The sequence below is a fragment of the Cyprinus carpio genome, chromosome B5, assembly GCF_018340385.1.
Source record: "Cyprinus carpio isolate SPL01 chromosome B5, ASM1834038v1, whole genome shotgun sequence".
In the NCBI taxonomy this organism is placed as follows: domain Eukaryota; kingdom Metazoa; phylum Chordata; class Actinopteri; order Cypriniformes; family Cyprinidae; genus Cyprinus; species Cyprinus carpio.
Window position 1 is genome coordinate 9,954,430 of NC_056601.1, and position 15,583 is coordinate 9,970,012.

Here is a 15,583-nt window from a genome sequence, read left to right on the forward strand (position 1 = left end):
TCAGGAAATGCACATTATTCATACTTTTCCATTTTATTTTCGAGATTTTTCTTCTTTATTAGAAGGGTCATCACATAAAATGAAGACAACATAATGTCCCAAAGACAGTGGAGACATTTGAACTTAAATCTACCACATCCTATTTACTGGTTAATATTCTGCTTATGTCTTTTATATTAATAGGAAAATCATAAAGGACGATATTTGCACTACAGCTTTCAAAATTTATTTTTAATTCGGCCAGAACTTAAAGAGCACTGAAATGAATGGCCTTTGACCGGAGATGCACATTACTTAGCATGCATGCAGCCATTTAGGACCAAGGACAGCTCAAGACCAAACAAAATAAAAGCAAAAAGGGAAGAAGTTGGGAGTCGAGGGACAAGACATGGCTGGGAGTGAATACAAAATAAGGCTACATGTCAAATGCTCCACACCAATTGACCATTCAGCCTTCAGGGTTTCTCATTCATTTCACTCTTTACACTACCAGAGTCAACACTGCATTAAACACAAAAGACATCAAAAATAAGCTATATCTATTCTATGGCATAGTAGTGCATATGAGACTGTGAGAAAGGTAATAATATGTAATACCATAACCATAATAACAAATCAATAAATAAAACCAGAATGCAAATAAATGTAATGCTTTATTGCATTCACCTGCTTTCTTTAGTCCTTGGATATCACTTTGACCTGTCATGTCTTGAAGTAGCTCCTGACTGCATGATGTGACCTTCAGTATAATTAGCAGTGGATGTTAGCATCCATAGGCCACACTAAATATTAATGCACCCTTCCTGTACAACATGTTTATACGCATGCCTCAAGATCTCTATGGGATGCTGGATTGTGTGATGTGGTTATCCCCCCAAAATTGATTTTAGATTTTACAAAATACATATAAATGTCTCTAATTGTGACATTTAATGCTAGTATACTAGTGTGGCACATACTACACAGTGTATACTTCATACATCACAATATTTTTAAATAGTAGCATGTGAAACAGCATGCACACGATTATTTTAATATATTTATTTAGCATTTTTAATCCAGCAAATACAAGTATTTTGCATTCCAATCAATGAGTAAAGAAAGAGATTAAACATCATATTTGAGATTGTTCATTTATTACCCTAAAAAAAAATCAATACTAATAGCGTAACACCTATGAGGAAGTGGTAACTCTCATCTTAATGTCTTAAGCACATGTTACAGTTTATGACACACCTTGAGGTTTTGCTTAACCCCATGACAACAATACACTTAAACCTGCTCCACTTTAGCTCCATTTGTGCAAAAAAGCCAAGATGTCAAAATCAAACTAAACTGTTCTGTGTCAGCATTCTTTAAAGGAGAAAAGGAGTCTGCAAGAATGAAATTTTAATCTTTCATATTGCTCAAGTGCAAAGTGCATATATAAATATTTAAGATATACTGCATAGCCATTTTTCTCTGTGCATAAACATTTCAGTGAAAAGTTTTAAAACTGCAGTTGTCATTAAATAATAATAATAATTATTATTATAAAATTTAAACTGAAGAAATCCCCCAGAAAACAAATAGGTCAGACTTTAAATCTTTGGATTAAGAGCTGAATCCAGACTGCTATAATCCTGTCTTGCTTTTATGTCTAATTTCCATTTTGTTAAAAAGCATCTGCATAGTGGGCTTAAAGTTGACAAAGCCACCATACTCAGCACTTAATGACATTCCTTACTGATCTCTCTCTATCCCTCGCCTTAGTTGTAAGTGTTTTAGATGCCAGCATATGAGAGAAAACAATTACAAGTGACATCTCCATTTGTTTTTTAAGACAACCATCAAAAGCATTTATTTAGCAACTGAACACTCAAAAAACAAGTGCACTTGTATTACTAAGACTACACTCCAGAGTATACAAAAAGGGGTCTGATAATTATAATGATTATCAGACCCCTAATAATATTTTTTTTCTTTAACACATGACAGATTAAAATTTGAACTTTTTCTGGAATACTAAATTCACACGGATTTAATGGTTTTGTCCCATTACCTGGCAGTACTGGGTATACACGGAATGATCATGAACCATGAAACCCTCAAATACAGCTTTTCAAGAAAGTCTTTGAAAAGTCTTAATGCAATCTGGGTCACGATTCATACAGACAATCACAATCAATTAAAGGCTGTATCCTAGCAACAGTCTTTAAATGTGAGATTCGGGGGGTCGATTCTTTTCACCCAAATCTTCCCAACAGTCCTTTAGTGCTTCAGGAGCAAGACACGAAGGAGGGTGTAAGCCTGTGAGGTTGCCTGTCAACGATCGCCAAAAGACCTAACAAATTCAATGTGCATCTGAGTATGAGTATGACAAATTTTTGGTTGATTCTGTCTCAAGTTAAACTGTATTTAGTCAGAATGCATTGCATTGAATTGCATTGAATATGGATATTATTCAAGGTATTGTACTGAAAAGGTATCATATAAAATTAAAATATCATGACACCACTAGTCAGGATAAATGAAAATGTAAGCTGAATGTAGAAAACAAATACACAACATCACATAACTGCAAGCATCAGCTTTTGTAGTGACAACATGCTTACTTGTTGGTAAATGGAGAAAAACAACTGAATGAAAGGCAGAAGAACCCAAGACAGAGTGGGAAAAAAGTGAGATCAGTTATTTAATAAATATAGTATTTTTAAAATGTCTGTTGATATACCACTGCTTCCTTCCCACACAACAAAAAAGATGCATTTGTAATGTTGTCTGTTGTTTCTCTTAGGAATTTCACCTTTGGCACTAGGGATGCAAGAACTAGGCCTACTTCCATTAGACGCTGCCATTGGAAATGATGGGATGCTGAGAGCGAGTTAGTTTCTCTGCTTGACTAGGATTTCTGCTTGACTTCAGACCAATGGGGAGTGTGTGTCATTTTTACAGAGCGTGTACTTGAGGAAGTGAGCGAGAGAGACTGAGCGACAGACAGGGAGAGAGGGAACATTGAACAGACTTCCGAACTCATTTCTTGGAATCTGAGTCGGTATGAGCTACCTGCTGGGAGTGGGACGAGGGCCAATCAGTTGATGTCACGAACCCCATGGGTGGGATTTAATAACCTTTACTGTGCTGCTGGCCCTTTAGAATGGCTTGATATTTTAGTGTGAGTGTATGTGGGAAATGGTGAAAAGAGACAGAAACAGACCATGAGCAATATTACATGGAGCATTCAGGTTTTCTCCAACAAGCTGTTGTCAACATGTCATCTTATATATATATATATATATATATATATATATATATATATATATATATATATATATATATATATATATATATATATAATTTAAAGTTTTCACCTAAATATAAGCTTGCTTTGATGTTGATGTTCATATGGGCATGTGCTTGACTGAATAGATGACAAGACATGTGTACTGACAGGAACTCCCTGTGGTACGATCTTTAACAACAACCTCAGCCATTAGAAGTGAGTTTATGTGTGCAAGTGTGTGTGTGTGTGTGTGTGTGTGTGTGTGTGTGTGTGTTTGTGTGACAGAAATGAAGTGAAAGAGATTGTTGCTTTTGTGATTTTGTCTGCTGTGTAGATGTCAGAACTGACTTTTGAAAAATCCATATTTGTCAACAATTAGTTTAGGCCTTATCAGCATAGTGTCACAATTTCAGACCCATCAATGAATTACCTGGACTTGTTGTGCATAAACAGCACAGTAACAGGTGTGAGCACAGTTCAAAATGACTCGTTCTTTCTGTCTAATGTAGTGTAGTGTTTAATGTGACCACACAGAAGGTCAACTCAGAAAACAAGGCCAAGTATGAGGGCACCATCTGTCCCATGTGCATGTCTGCGTTTGTGTTCGAACAACAATATCAACACTCAAGCGTCCAAGTCACATGCATTGTGCAAAGATAAAGATTATGGTTTTATAGATTAAGGGCAGATCTTTGTTTAAAAAAAAAATAACACCTGTCATACACTACTGTTTAAAAGTTTGGGGTCAGTAAGATTTGTCTTATAAAATAAGTTAATACTTTAAATCAGCAAGGCTGAATTTAATTGATCAAAACAAGATTTTGATAACAGTAATAAATGTTTTTGAGTGAAAAATAAGCATATTAGAATAATTTCTGAAGGAAATTCCAAAAAGACTGGATGCTATAAAAGAAATTAATACTTTTATTCAGCAAGACTGAACTGAATTGATCAAGACATAAATACATTTTAAAAATTAATCAAATAGGCATACTTCAAATAAATGTGGTTCTTTTATTCATTAAATAATCCTGATTTTTTAAAATCCTGATTTTCACAAAAATATTAAGCAGAATAACTGTTTTCAACACTGATAACAGCAAAAAAATGTTTTGTGTGTGTGTGCAAAATAAGCATATTAGAATAATTTCTGAAGGACCATGTGAAAGACTGGAATAATGGATGCTGAAAAATCAGCTTTATATAACAAATCTGTGATTTGTTAATTCTCTTTAACTTTTATTTAATTGACAAAAGTACAAAGAAAAGATTTCCACTGACCAAATTAAATGTACTTTGTAAATATGAAGAAATTTTGTTTTTGACGGCTGCAACACACTCCAAGAAAGTTTGGAAAGAGGCAAAATAAAAGTGAAAAGGTTATAGAATATCCATGTTTAACTGTTTTGAAACAGTTCACAGTAAGCAGGTGAAATGGTAATAGGTCAGCATATCATGTTTGGCTATAAAAGGAGCAAATATATATATGTGTGTGTGTGTGTGTGTGTGATATTAAAACACAAAACTTAAACTTTAACTTAAATTAAATTAATAATATTCCACAATATTACAGTTTTTACTGTATTTTGATCAAATAAATCCAGACTTGGTAAGTAGTATAAACAAATAATTAAAAATTATACCCATATTAACCCCAGAACCATGACAACTGGAGGAGCAGAGCTATTTAAGTTTTAAATGCTTTGCTTCAGTCAAGTTCATGTGCCTTTTTTACTCATTTATCCTAATGTAATTTAACATCTGACAGAAATTTGCTTTAAAAATCACCTTTCTAATGTGAAAAAGTCATTTGTTTCCTAATATGACTCACACAAACATTTATAAAGCCTTTTTCAATTTACTCAGCAATGACATCTTAATTGGCCATTCCAGGCTCACACACATTCCCTTTCAGCCTCTCTCTTATACACTCACCAAAACAATGGCCTCAGTTGGGCCAAATGGCTTTCCGTGACAAAGTAGAAATGAGAAGAAGAAGCAAAGAGAGTGTAGATCAGGGAATAGAGGAGGAATGGAGGGAAACACAAGAAGATGAGAAATGGCAGGCACAGACACAGGGAATGAGAGACACTCCTAAAAAGCGAGAGAGATATACAATATCCCTAAAGTAGAGCAACCATCTCTCTCTCAGCTTCTTTTTCTCAAGCCCTGAGGCAGTTTTCCCAATCACAAAACAAACTAAAACCCAACAGATAGTGGAGTTCACATAGAGTGCGTGTGTTACAGCGTGCCAGAGAGTGCAGGTGAACGTTAAAAGTGTGTCATGTTTGTGTGGGTGGAGTATGGCCGAATGCGCTTGGTTCTCAAACACCCTCAAAGTTTCAGGACTCAGGACATGTTTCGGCAGAGTTGGGGGGGGGTTGCCATGGTGATAAGGGGGTCCTGGCCTTGCGTAAATGGTTAACACTTACAAAAATAGTCCGACGAAGCGAAAGAGAGTGTAAGAGAGAAGATAGTGAATGAGTAGAAGAAAAGCAGCAAAAGAGTGAGGAACCCTGCTGAGTGGACTGACTGAGAGCAGTGGGAAGGAGGGTTCTTTCCTTTTATTAAGACTTACAAACATTTTAAGTCTGTTCATGTGTATTTTTTCTTCTCTGGAGCGAAAAGCCTGTGTCTCTGTATATGCATGCATTCAAATGTATGTGGTTGTCTCGAGGATGTTAATTACCCGATTATTTATGTCACATCTAATGTGATTTAAATGTAAATATTGACAGCTTGCAGTTTGGTTTGGAGGGAGAGATGTCGAGCTCATGGATGCTAGTGCATGTAGGCCATTACACTGCATCTGTCCCTGGGCTACGGCACAACAATGAAGCCTTTCATTCTCTCTGTAGCCCCATATCAGCCCCCTCCCCATTAGACACACACACACACCATCCACTCCCTAACCCTCACCACCTCCTCTTTCCTTTCCTCTCCTCCTGACCTCTTTATCACATTCTCTCATGGTTTTGTAAGACTGCCATTAGCATCAGCGTCACAGTCGAACACAAACATTTCTAAAACATAAATTCTTTTACACCAACTTTGTCTGGGACAATAAAAAAGTTTTTTTTATAAAATTTATATAAAAAAAATAATTTATAAGAAAAAAACCACGTAGGATTTTTCAAGTGATGAGTAGATTTTGGATGGTACATCAGAGCTCAACAGATTTAAAGAAAAAAATACCATCATTGTTATTAATGTAATATAAAATTAAGAAGCTATAAAAAGGCGGATGAGCAACTTAAACTGCAACCTAATGAAATCAAAATGAAAACATTGCCACTAACCCAATCAGTCATACTTATATTAGCTCATCCATGCATTCATTCACTGACCTATAAAATCCTAGGCTGACAGATGTAGAAATGAAGTTATCAAATTAAATATAACACAAGTTAATAAGATCTTGAATTGGACAACATAACTCAGTGTGCTATTGAAATTGTTGTGTAAATGATTTTTGGTCATTTTAATTTAATTCTTGCTGTTAACACACCATGAACTACGACTTTTGCTTCAGTAAACTCCTAACTTGCTGCTTATTAATAGTTAGTAAAGTAGTTGTTAAATTTATGTATTGGGTAGGATTAGGAATGTGGAATATGGTTATGCAAAATATGTGCTTTATTTACTACTAATAAATATCCGATATGTTAATAGGCATGCTAATAAGCATTGAGAATTGGTCCCTATTATAAAGTGTTACAGATTAGCAACTTATACACAGACTAACACACAAAGACGTACACATATTCAAAGGCAAACCTGCGTACAACATGTACGGTAAAAAAGATGTGGAAGAAAAATGAAGACAGTATGTGTGGGTTTACACAGCTATACTTCATAAGTTAGCTAAACCTTACAAAATCACCATTTGCTTACATTCCGCAGACAAATTCTTGATTACAAAAATTAATAAATAAAACAAATGTAAAATTTCATTATAAAAATTATAAAAGCAAAGTTAACTTTTAGGAGCAGGAATTTGTAAGTCATTATAATTAGTTTAATGCAATATTTATTTCCAGTCTTCTAATCTGATTGGACAAGCAGGGTTCAAGAGTTTGTGTCACCAGTCTGTGTCCCACTGTGTTCCAGACAAGAGCATGTGAGTGGTGATAAGTGAAAGTGGAACTTGTTGTGTTGCTTAAATTATATAAAAACAATAGACATCAATATGAATACATTTAGACAGCTAAGTAAACGAGTGTGAGAGTGTGTGACGGCTCACCAGACACCGCTGTTGCTATAGTGTCATTTTGCATACATAAAAAAAAATCTATATTGCACTACAGAGGAAATGAATGATGTTTTTTCCAGGTTAGCCTGGACTGATTTGCTCTAAAGAGTCATAGATGCATAAGAACTAATACAGCTTAAAAAACCCTTTTCATCATCTACAGGCTTTTCCTTTACATTATATACAGATCTTTCTTGTGTCTGAATTTCTCATTTGGTTAAACTTAAACATATTGAAACTCTGGCTAACTCTGCTTAGCATACCTAGGAATAAATAAAAAAAACGTCATAAATAAGACTTGATAATAGACACTATGTACAATAACATTGCATTTTCATCTTTCGGAAGACACACACTGCATTATGGTCTATACATAGCTTCATTCTACAGATTTGATCTGTTGAGGAATGAAGGCACATAACAATTAAAGTCTTAATTACAGTATTCCTTGGCTGAAATGAATGAGGTTTCTCAAATAGTGACGAATGAAAGAGTAAACAAAGAAAGCGAGAAGATAAAAAGGGGCAGGGTCTGAGATGACTTGCAAAGGTCAGAGACATGGTTATGGGATGTTTCCTTCATTGGTAGTGGACCACTTTCCAGTTATTTTTAGGTCTGATAACACAAGACCTAAGGATCTGTCAATCACATGCTGGCATTCTTAAGAGACATACTGCAAGCTGACCTTTAACCCAGTCATCACAGAGGGACTGAGAGAAAGAGAACGCTGTCAAGTTATGTATCTGCTGCCCAATGTTGACTGATCTCAGAAAGAGTCTGTGAAAGATTAATATATCCTCTTATAACCACACACACTTACACAGAGTGGGTGGTATGAATGTGTTCAGAGTGCAACAGTAGAAATGTCTCACAAGAATATATATCCACATGCATATGATTAGGCAGGACTGTCTTCCAACATTTACACACAGAAATGAAAAAAAAAAATTAGTGGAACAAATCAAGACAAGGGACAACTTTTGTGCAGGAAAGATATCATGATCATATATATGTTTGTGTATCATGATATAAGATTTTGGTCATACTGTACAACGCATCATTAACTCACACTTAACCTTGAGCTGTAACAACTGTTCATTCAGACATGCTTCTATTAAGCCACATCATGGAAAGCTTCTCCATTGCATAAACTAAGTTATTTTTAAGTATTACTTTGTGGTTTCATGTACACACACACACACACACACACACACACACACACATACACATTCACAGCAGGTGCCAAAGAAAAGCTGCTCATCGGGGCTTGATTTAAAAAGCTGACTTGCCACGCAAAACTTCATCCAATGACAGTTGGGCCTATAAAAGCTCAGTTTCCCAATAACGTGGAGAAAAATGGTAAAGAGAGAAAAGAAGAAATAGGCTGTAAAGAAGGTCAGTACAAATTATTTACTGTTGTTTTCAGCAGAATCTAACACAACAAGGGCATGAATTCTAGACTTGTCTCTGAGGGAACTCGCTAACCTAGAAAATATCAGCAGTGAAACACATTAAACAAACTGACACCGACATTCCCCTAAAAAGCACAGAACAACTTTATCAGACTCCTATTTAGATGTACTTTTTCCTCACTATTTACACCCACACAAACAAGTCCATCATGCCATAGACATTGAAAGAAATGCACAATCCTTTTTTTCAAATTCCATTTTTTTTATTTTAATTTATCTGGGTTCCGTTTTTACCATTTAAATTTTTCTAGATTCACTTTTAATGGTAAAATTCAATTTTATTAAGCAAGTCTTATTAATTGAAATAGAAACTTACACTATTTAACATTAATTTATTAAAAGTTTAACAAAAATAAATTTTTTAAAGCCCTTTGAAATACTTTTGTGTTGCTCAATTTAAATTTTATTATAATTTTTTTTTAAAAAAACCAAATTTCCATACATTTTTTGGATTCAATTTTAATCGTTTCATTAAAATAATCAAAAGCATCTCTAAATAATTGATTTAATTAAAAAGAAATATATATATCCCCACCCACTTTTTTTTCCCAGATATACTGTGTTATATATTCAAAATTTTATGGTAAAAAAAAAAGAAAATCTGTTAAATATTATTTAAAAATACTTTGGTCCCACTTTATATTGTGTCCCTAATACCTGTGTACTTACATAGTAACTAGATGTGTACATAGTGTGTAACCACATTATAAGTACATATTGGTACATAGTATCTACAGCTGTAATATTTCTGTAACTACACACATGTAACGACCCTCAGGATGGTTTGTGTAAGTACAAATGTGTAACTGGACATTGGTAACAACACTTTTCACTTCACTAAGTACTCATGATTACACAATAAATCTAATATAAAGTGTACCACAATCTTTAACAAAAAGTGCTGTTAGTCCTGTTACACATTTCTACTTTCACTACCAAAAAGTGTTGTTACCAATGTTCTGTTACATATTTGATTTACACATACCATTCAGTGGGTTGTTACATATGTGTAGTTACACAAACATTACAGCTGTACATACAATGTATCAGTGTGTACTTACACTGTGGTTACATATGTACACATCTAATTACTTTGTAAGTACACAGGTATTAGGGACACAATATAAAGTAGGACCAATACTTTTTTTATATAATAATAATTTTATTAGTATCAGTGGTACTATCATTAAGTAATTTATTTCTGTCACAGATTCTTCATTATACTAAACTTTTATTTTTATGGGATTTTGTGAAGCCCTTTAGGTTTCTCTGTTTATATAATATGACGATCATGAAGTGACTCTCAGAGCAGTTCTAGAGATTATGTTCATGTGTTCATGTACTCATATGTTGAGGTGGCAGAGGCTGAAAACACTGCGAGAGTCACGCATGCTTTAGTATGTTTGTAGTAAATAAAACCCTGCATCTGCAGGCTTAATATTCACAGACATTATTCCATATCGCATTTTGATTTAAGTGTAGTGACCTATCTTTGATTAACCATCTAAAATTTGCCAAATTCCATGACATTCTGTGTTATACTATAAATTCTATTTTAATGACTGGATACACAAATCCGTCCACATTTTCCACATTGCGGAAATCATCATCATCAAAAATAATAATAATAAAAATAATAATTATATATATATATATATATATTTATATATATATATATATATATATATATATATATATATATATATATTTTTTTTTTTTACCCAAAATGAGTTTTAAGACCCTTGCTTAAACAAAATATATTTTACATTTGAATTTTTTTTATTTATATAGAGAAGAGAAGAGAAGAGAAGAGAAGAGAAGAGAAGAGAAGAGAAGAGAAGAGAAGAGAAGAGAAGAGAAGAGAAGAGATTAATACAGGATAAAAGGCTCTATGAAAATCTTGCAGCTGAAGCACTTTGATCTCCTGGCAGGCCTGTCACAAACTCTAAAGGTAACAAGTCATGCACACACAAATTCCTGCTCCATGTGTCCAAGCACCAAATCTAACTTAATTTGTCTTAAAAATTTCCTTCAGTTTGAGCTATGAGGATCTGTGTGAGTACATGGGAAGTACATATAGAAAACTAGGACACACACACACACACACACACACACACACACACACACTGACCAATCAACCAAAATAATGGCAGTCATCTCCAATTTCCATTTGCTGTAGACTCCGCAGAGATCATTCATGGGAAATAACAATAATGGCTTTCTGTGCCTCACTCTTTGTGAGTATGTGTGTGTGATATCTATTTTATCAATGTGCAGAACATGAAATATGAAACCTCAGGAGAAAAAATACTATCAGGATACACCCTTAACTAAGCACACACTTGTAGACTCTGCAGAGTATGTGATAAATATAGAGGAACAGGGTGTTTTTTTCCCAGCTAATGAGTCTTACACTGCAAAAGACGTGTCTGAGAAAACAGCTGCTGTGGGCCAATCAGTAGTGATTACTCAGCACTCAGAGTCTGTGTCAGTGAGTGAAAGTGTCTGAAGAACTTACCCTGATTCTTCTCATAGCAGCGACAATCTCCATTCGACTGTTGGGTCTTGGGACGTCCAGGCTGCCAACATACTGCAGAAGAAACACATGCTTCAGTCCTAGATGAAGAGCATTCTGTTTAAACTCTTTTATTAACTGCAACAGAGGAATCACCCAGTCTAAAATTAATGAGGCAGCTTCATTTGCACAAACACATGCAAACACACTTTCTAGGTTAATGAGTGTCAAGTTACTTTTGCATTGGCAGGACACTGACAGCCTCATTTCTCAAATTCTATTTATACTTAAATGTTCATCTAAATCAGTGATTCTCAACTGATGGTGCTTCAAGGCCCACATTTAGATAAATGGTGGTGACCATACTAAAGTTGTTTATTTTACAATGGCAAACAACAAATGTTCTTAAATTCAAATATTAATATGTATCAATATTGCCAAGAACTGCATAAGCCCAACAATATGCAAAGATAGAAAGACAAACTGACAATTTTGCACATTTGTGACCCTGGCTGTGAAAACCCAGCTAAAGTGATTTTTTTTTACTGTTTTCTACATAAAATCATCCTTAATAAGGTAAAGAACATTGTGTGAAAATGTAACCTTGATATCTTTAATATTGACTGAGTAAGGTCATGTCATAGACTGAAATCATAGTGAAATAAATGGTTAAAATTAAGCTTTGATGCTTGTTATCTCATAATTAGATTCTGAGACTTTAGCCTGGATTTCACAGACAGTGTCACATTTATTAGAAACATCAGTAGACGTTAGCCTGTGCAAATCTTCATTGCTTCAAGTTTCATTTTTTTGCATACACAATCAAAACAAATCTGTAATCTGTAATTTGCTGAAATGGTCAGATTTAGAATTGACCGGAAATTAAGGAGGACTGAAATGATCATTTTACATACTTCACTTACCAAAAATTCAAAGCAAATGCATCAAACCCTCAAGCAATCACCTAGAACACCATTTCCATTTTCTTTAGGAAATGAGTCTGACACATCTATTTTTACATAGTTTACTGATTAAATGTATTATTCAAAATACGAACATTTTCTATGGTTACAAAACATACTGTACTGTATGTCCTAATAAAGTAAAAAATGTCCCTAAAAAAAAACAAGGGTACAAAAATGGATCATTCTGTATCTATGACAATCACTGACTCAACATTACATATTTCTAAAATGTGAATATATCAGTGTCAGCTTTAAATAGCACACTTAATCAAGTATAGGTTCAGTGTTTACAAACACCACAGTGTTCTTTCATGCTTGTAATGACCTGATCTTAAGCTATACAGAGATGTTGACCGTAAATACTTATCTCCAGCTTCCACAGTCTAAATCCAGCAGAGAGGGACAGCACTACTGACAACAGTTCAGCAAAAATAGCAACTTATACAGCTGATTTAAGCTTTGAAAGACAAGACAGCAAGACTGCAGTCAGAATGTGTGACTGTGAATATGAGTGGTTCTAGGTCTTGGCTTTCCAGCTTTGGCCAATACAATTCCTGGAAGATAATCCTGCATCACAAATTGGAGCTAAAATTATTCAGCGATAGGCTTCTGAGTGGCTCAGTATACAAAGCTTTAGGTTTTCTGAGGCATTTAGCTGTCTGCAGATTTGAAAAGCTTATAGAAAATCAGAGTATGTAGATGTATTTAAGAAATGACTATGTTAAAAATAGACAGAGGAGTTATCTAGGACCCTAAAGGATGTCCTGGCTTTCATTAATGGGCACTAATTAAATATTTATTAAGCGGCCATAACTAGGCAGTTTTTATTCCAAACAGGACATTGGTTGCTGTATATGATTATAAGAAATATAGAAAACCAAATATTTATCTATCTTAAAATCTAGCAGGCTTTTGTTACTTATAGTGGTGGACAAAATACACTGTCTATACCAAAACCTCAACCATTGAGAGACAACTGATTTTCAATGCTCTCGCTATCAAGGCAGCTCAATGTTTTTTGAGACACAGCCACTGAGTAGAGGTTTATTCAATGAAATGTTAAATACTAATGTCCCAGTCAAACCTAACCGCAGCTTCTGAAGAAACCAAATATCCTCCAAAGATGTCTTGACTCAGTAAACTTACAAATGCAACCATGCAGCCATTATTGAGAAAGTTGTGCCAGACATCAAAAATAGTGTATAAGGCGCAAAAAACAAAACAAAACAAAACAAACAAAAAAAAAAAACGTTGAAGTTTCTCGTCTTGATCTATTAAGTTAATCAAAAATACATTAATTACAAATTAACTTTATACAGATGAGCACGATGAACGTTTTCACTTTCTGATTTTAAACTCATTTTTATATTTGGGGGGCCTAAAGTATTAAAGTATTGATTGCTAAAGAATAAAGGACTTAATTCTTGAGAAAAAAATAAGTTTTTTTTTTTTTTTTTTTAATGATCATTTAATGAAACATTGTGATCACCTGATAAAAGCCAGCATGGCACAACCAACATCTCTAGAAAGCATTGTTGTCATGTAACAAGAAAACAATTAAATAGAGCTCATTATTATTATTATTATTTAAATATAACAGATTTCAAATATCTTACCTCTTTATGAAAATGATTTTATATATCTCAAATGTAGTAGGATAAACCTAAAAAAAAAAACTTGATATAAAATGTCTAAAGTATAGAAAATATTATGACCTTTAAATTTATTTTGATAATTTTTAAAAATATATATGAAACCAAAATTAATAAAGATTACATTTTCTAAATGTATAAAAGATTTCTCCTTCTTTTTCCCCTCAAGACATTTTTGTCATCGACCCTAACGTCTACTCGGTGACATTTTAATTTGTTGGTGTCTAATGTCATTGCAGCTACCCAAAACAGGATCCTGACTGTCTCGTGCGTAATTACTCTTGCCACACAGCCAATTGCATTTGACATGCACGTACTCCATATGACTACATAAAAGTATCGGTTAATGGTATGACCAGCAATAATAACAATGGCGATGTTTACAGTAGATATAGTTCACCTTGGCTTGGAAGTGTATTCCGTGTTGATACGCTTCCTCGTTGTGAAGCGGTACTCGCGAATCCGCCACATCGTCCACCAGGTTGTACCTGTTTCTCCCGTGCATTTTCATTGGGACCCTTCCAGATGCTCGGGGAGAAATTTCATCAGCCAGTTCCCGAGCTTCAAAACTACTGCCAACTAAAAAGATTGCTCTAGTTTAACCAGCAGAAAACAAGTCGCGGATACAAGAGCGATTCAAAGCGAGAGAGCCCATTATAGCAGCAGCCCGGGAAAAGCTGAATGAAATCACAGGCTCCTCAGCACAAAAGAAATGGGTTGGGCGCCTCTTCCCCCTCTCTCAGCCCGCACACATCAGCTGCGTTTATGCAAGTCTGGCTTCGGCTCAAGTTGTTCAAGTGCCTCAGCAAGAAGTTTATTAAAAGAGGCGCAATGGGCGAATTATGAATCCCCAAATGGACAGGTTTTATTTGCGTTGCTCTCTTCAACCTCTGATGCAATTCTCATGGAGAAAAGTTCCATCTGCTTTTAAGGACCAACCTTCAAGTCTTTCAAACACCATATTTAGCATAATAAAAGCAGTAGGCTACTTCCTTATAGTTCATAGATGAATTACAACACAATACACCCAGTTCCCATGGGCTATATGCAAAATAGGTTAAAAAAAACCCAAAACAAAACAAAACAAAAAACCTGGTAAGGCTTGAGTCCCAGATTTTTGGTGCATTGCATAGCTAAAATATTTTTTATATATACATATAGGCCTATTTAATAGATTCTGTAGCTCAGAAGATGGTTTTCAGATGGGTTTGGCCCAAATCCACAATGAAGAGATCTGAATGTAGAGGAGAGTTTTACTGGAGGGATTATGTGGGGAGAATGAGGCTAGTTAGCTACTTTTTACACCAATATTTTTTTCAGAGTAGGTTAATTTCTCTCTAGACACACACTGATTTTTAGTTGCTATAAATAAATTATATTGGATATTTGCCCCCTTATTGCCAAGGAAATCTTAAAAACACAAACAAATAAATAAATAAATTATAACAGTCAATTATTGTTTTGC

The 15,583-nt window shown here is 34.5% G+C and overlaps 1 protein-coding gene across 4 annotated transcripts in view; it reads right to left on the minus strand.

The window, feature by feature from the left end:
- The window catches only part of LOC122137453 (carboxyl-terminal PDZ ligand of neuronal nitric oxide synthase protein-like), a 45,363-nt gene extending 30,356 nt beyond the window's left edge, over positions 1-15,007 (minus strand). For 3 of the 4 annotated variants that reach the window (XR_006154852.1, XR_006154851.1, XM_042724226.1), the window contains exons 1-2: positions 14,519-15,007; positions 11,505-11,576 (exon numbers count right to left, since the gene is read on the minus strand). Coding sequence is in view for 2 of the 4 variants with exons in the window: in XM_042724226.1 (XP_042580160.1) it covers positions 11,505-11,576; positions 14,519-14,629 (183 nt within the window). In the remaining 2 variants the exon portion in view is untranslated. The remainder of the gene's footprint in view (positions 1-11,504; positions 11,577-14,518) is intronic. The other variant, XM_042724225.1, reaches the window with a different exon arrangement.
- Between the last annotated feature and the right edge of the window lie 576 nt (positions 15,008-15,583).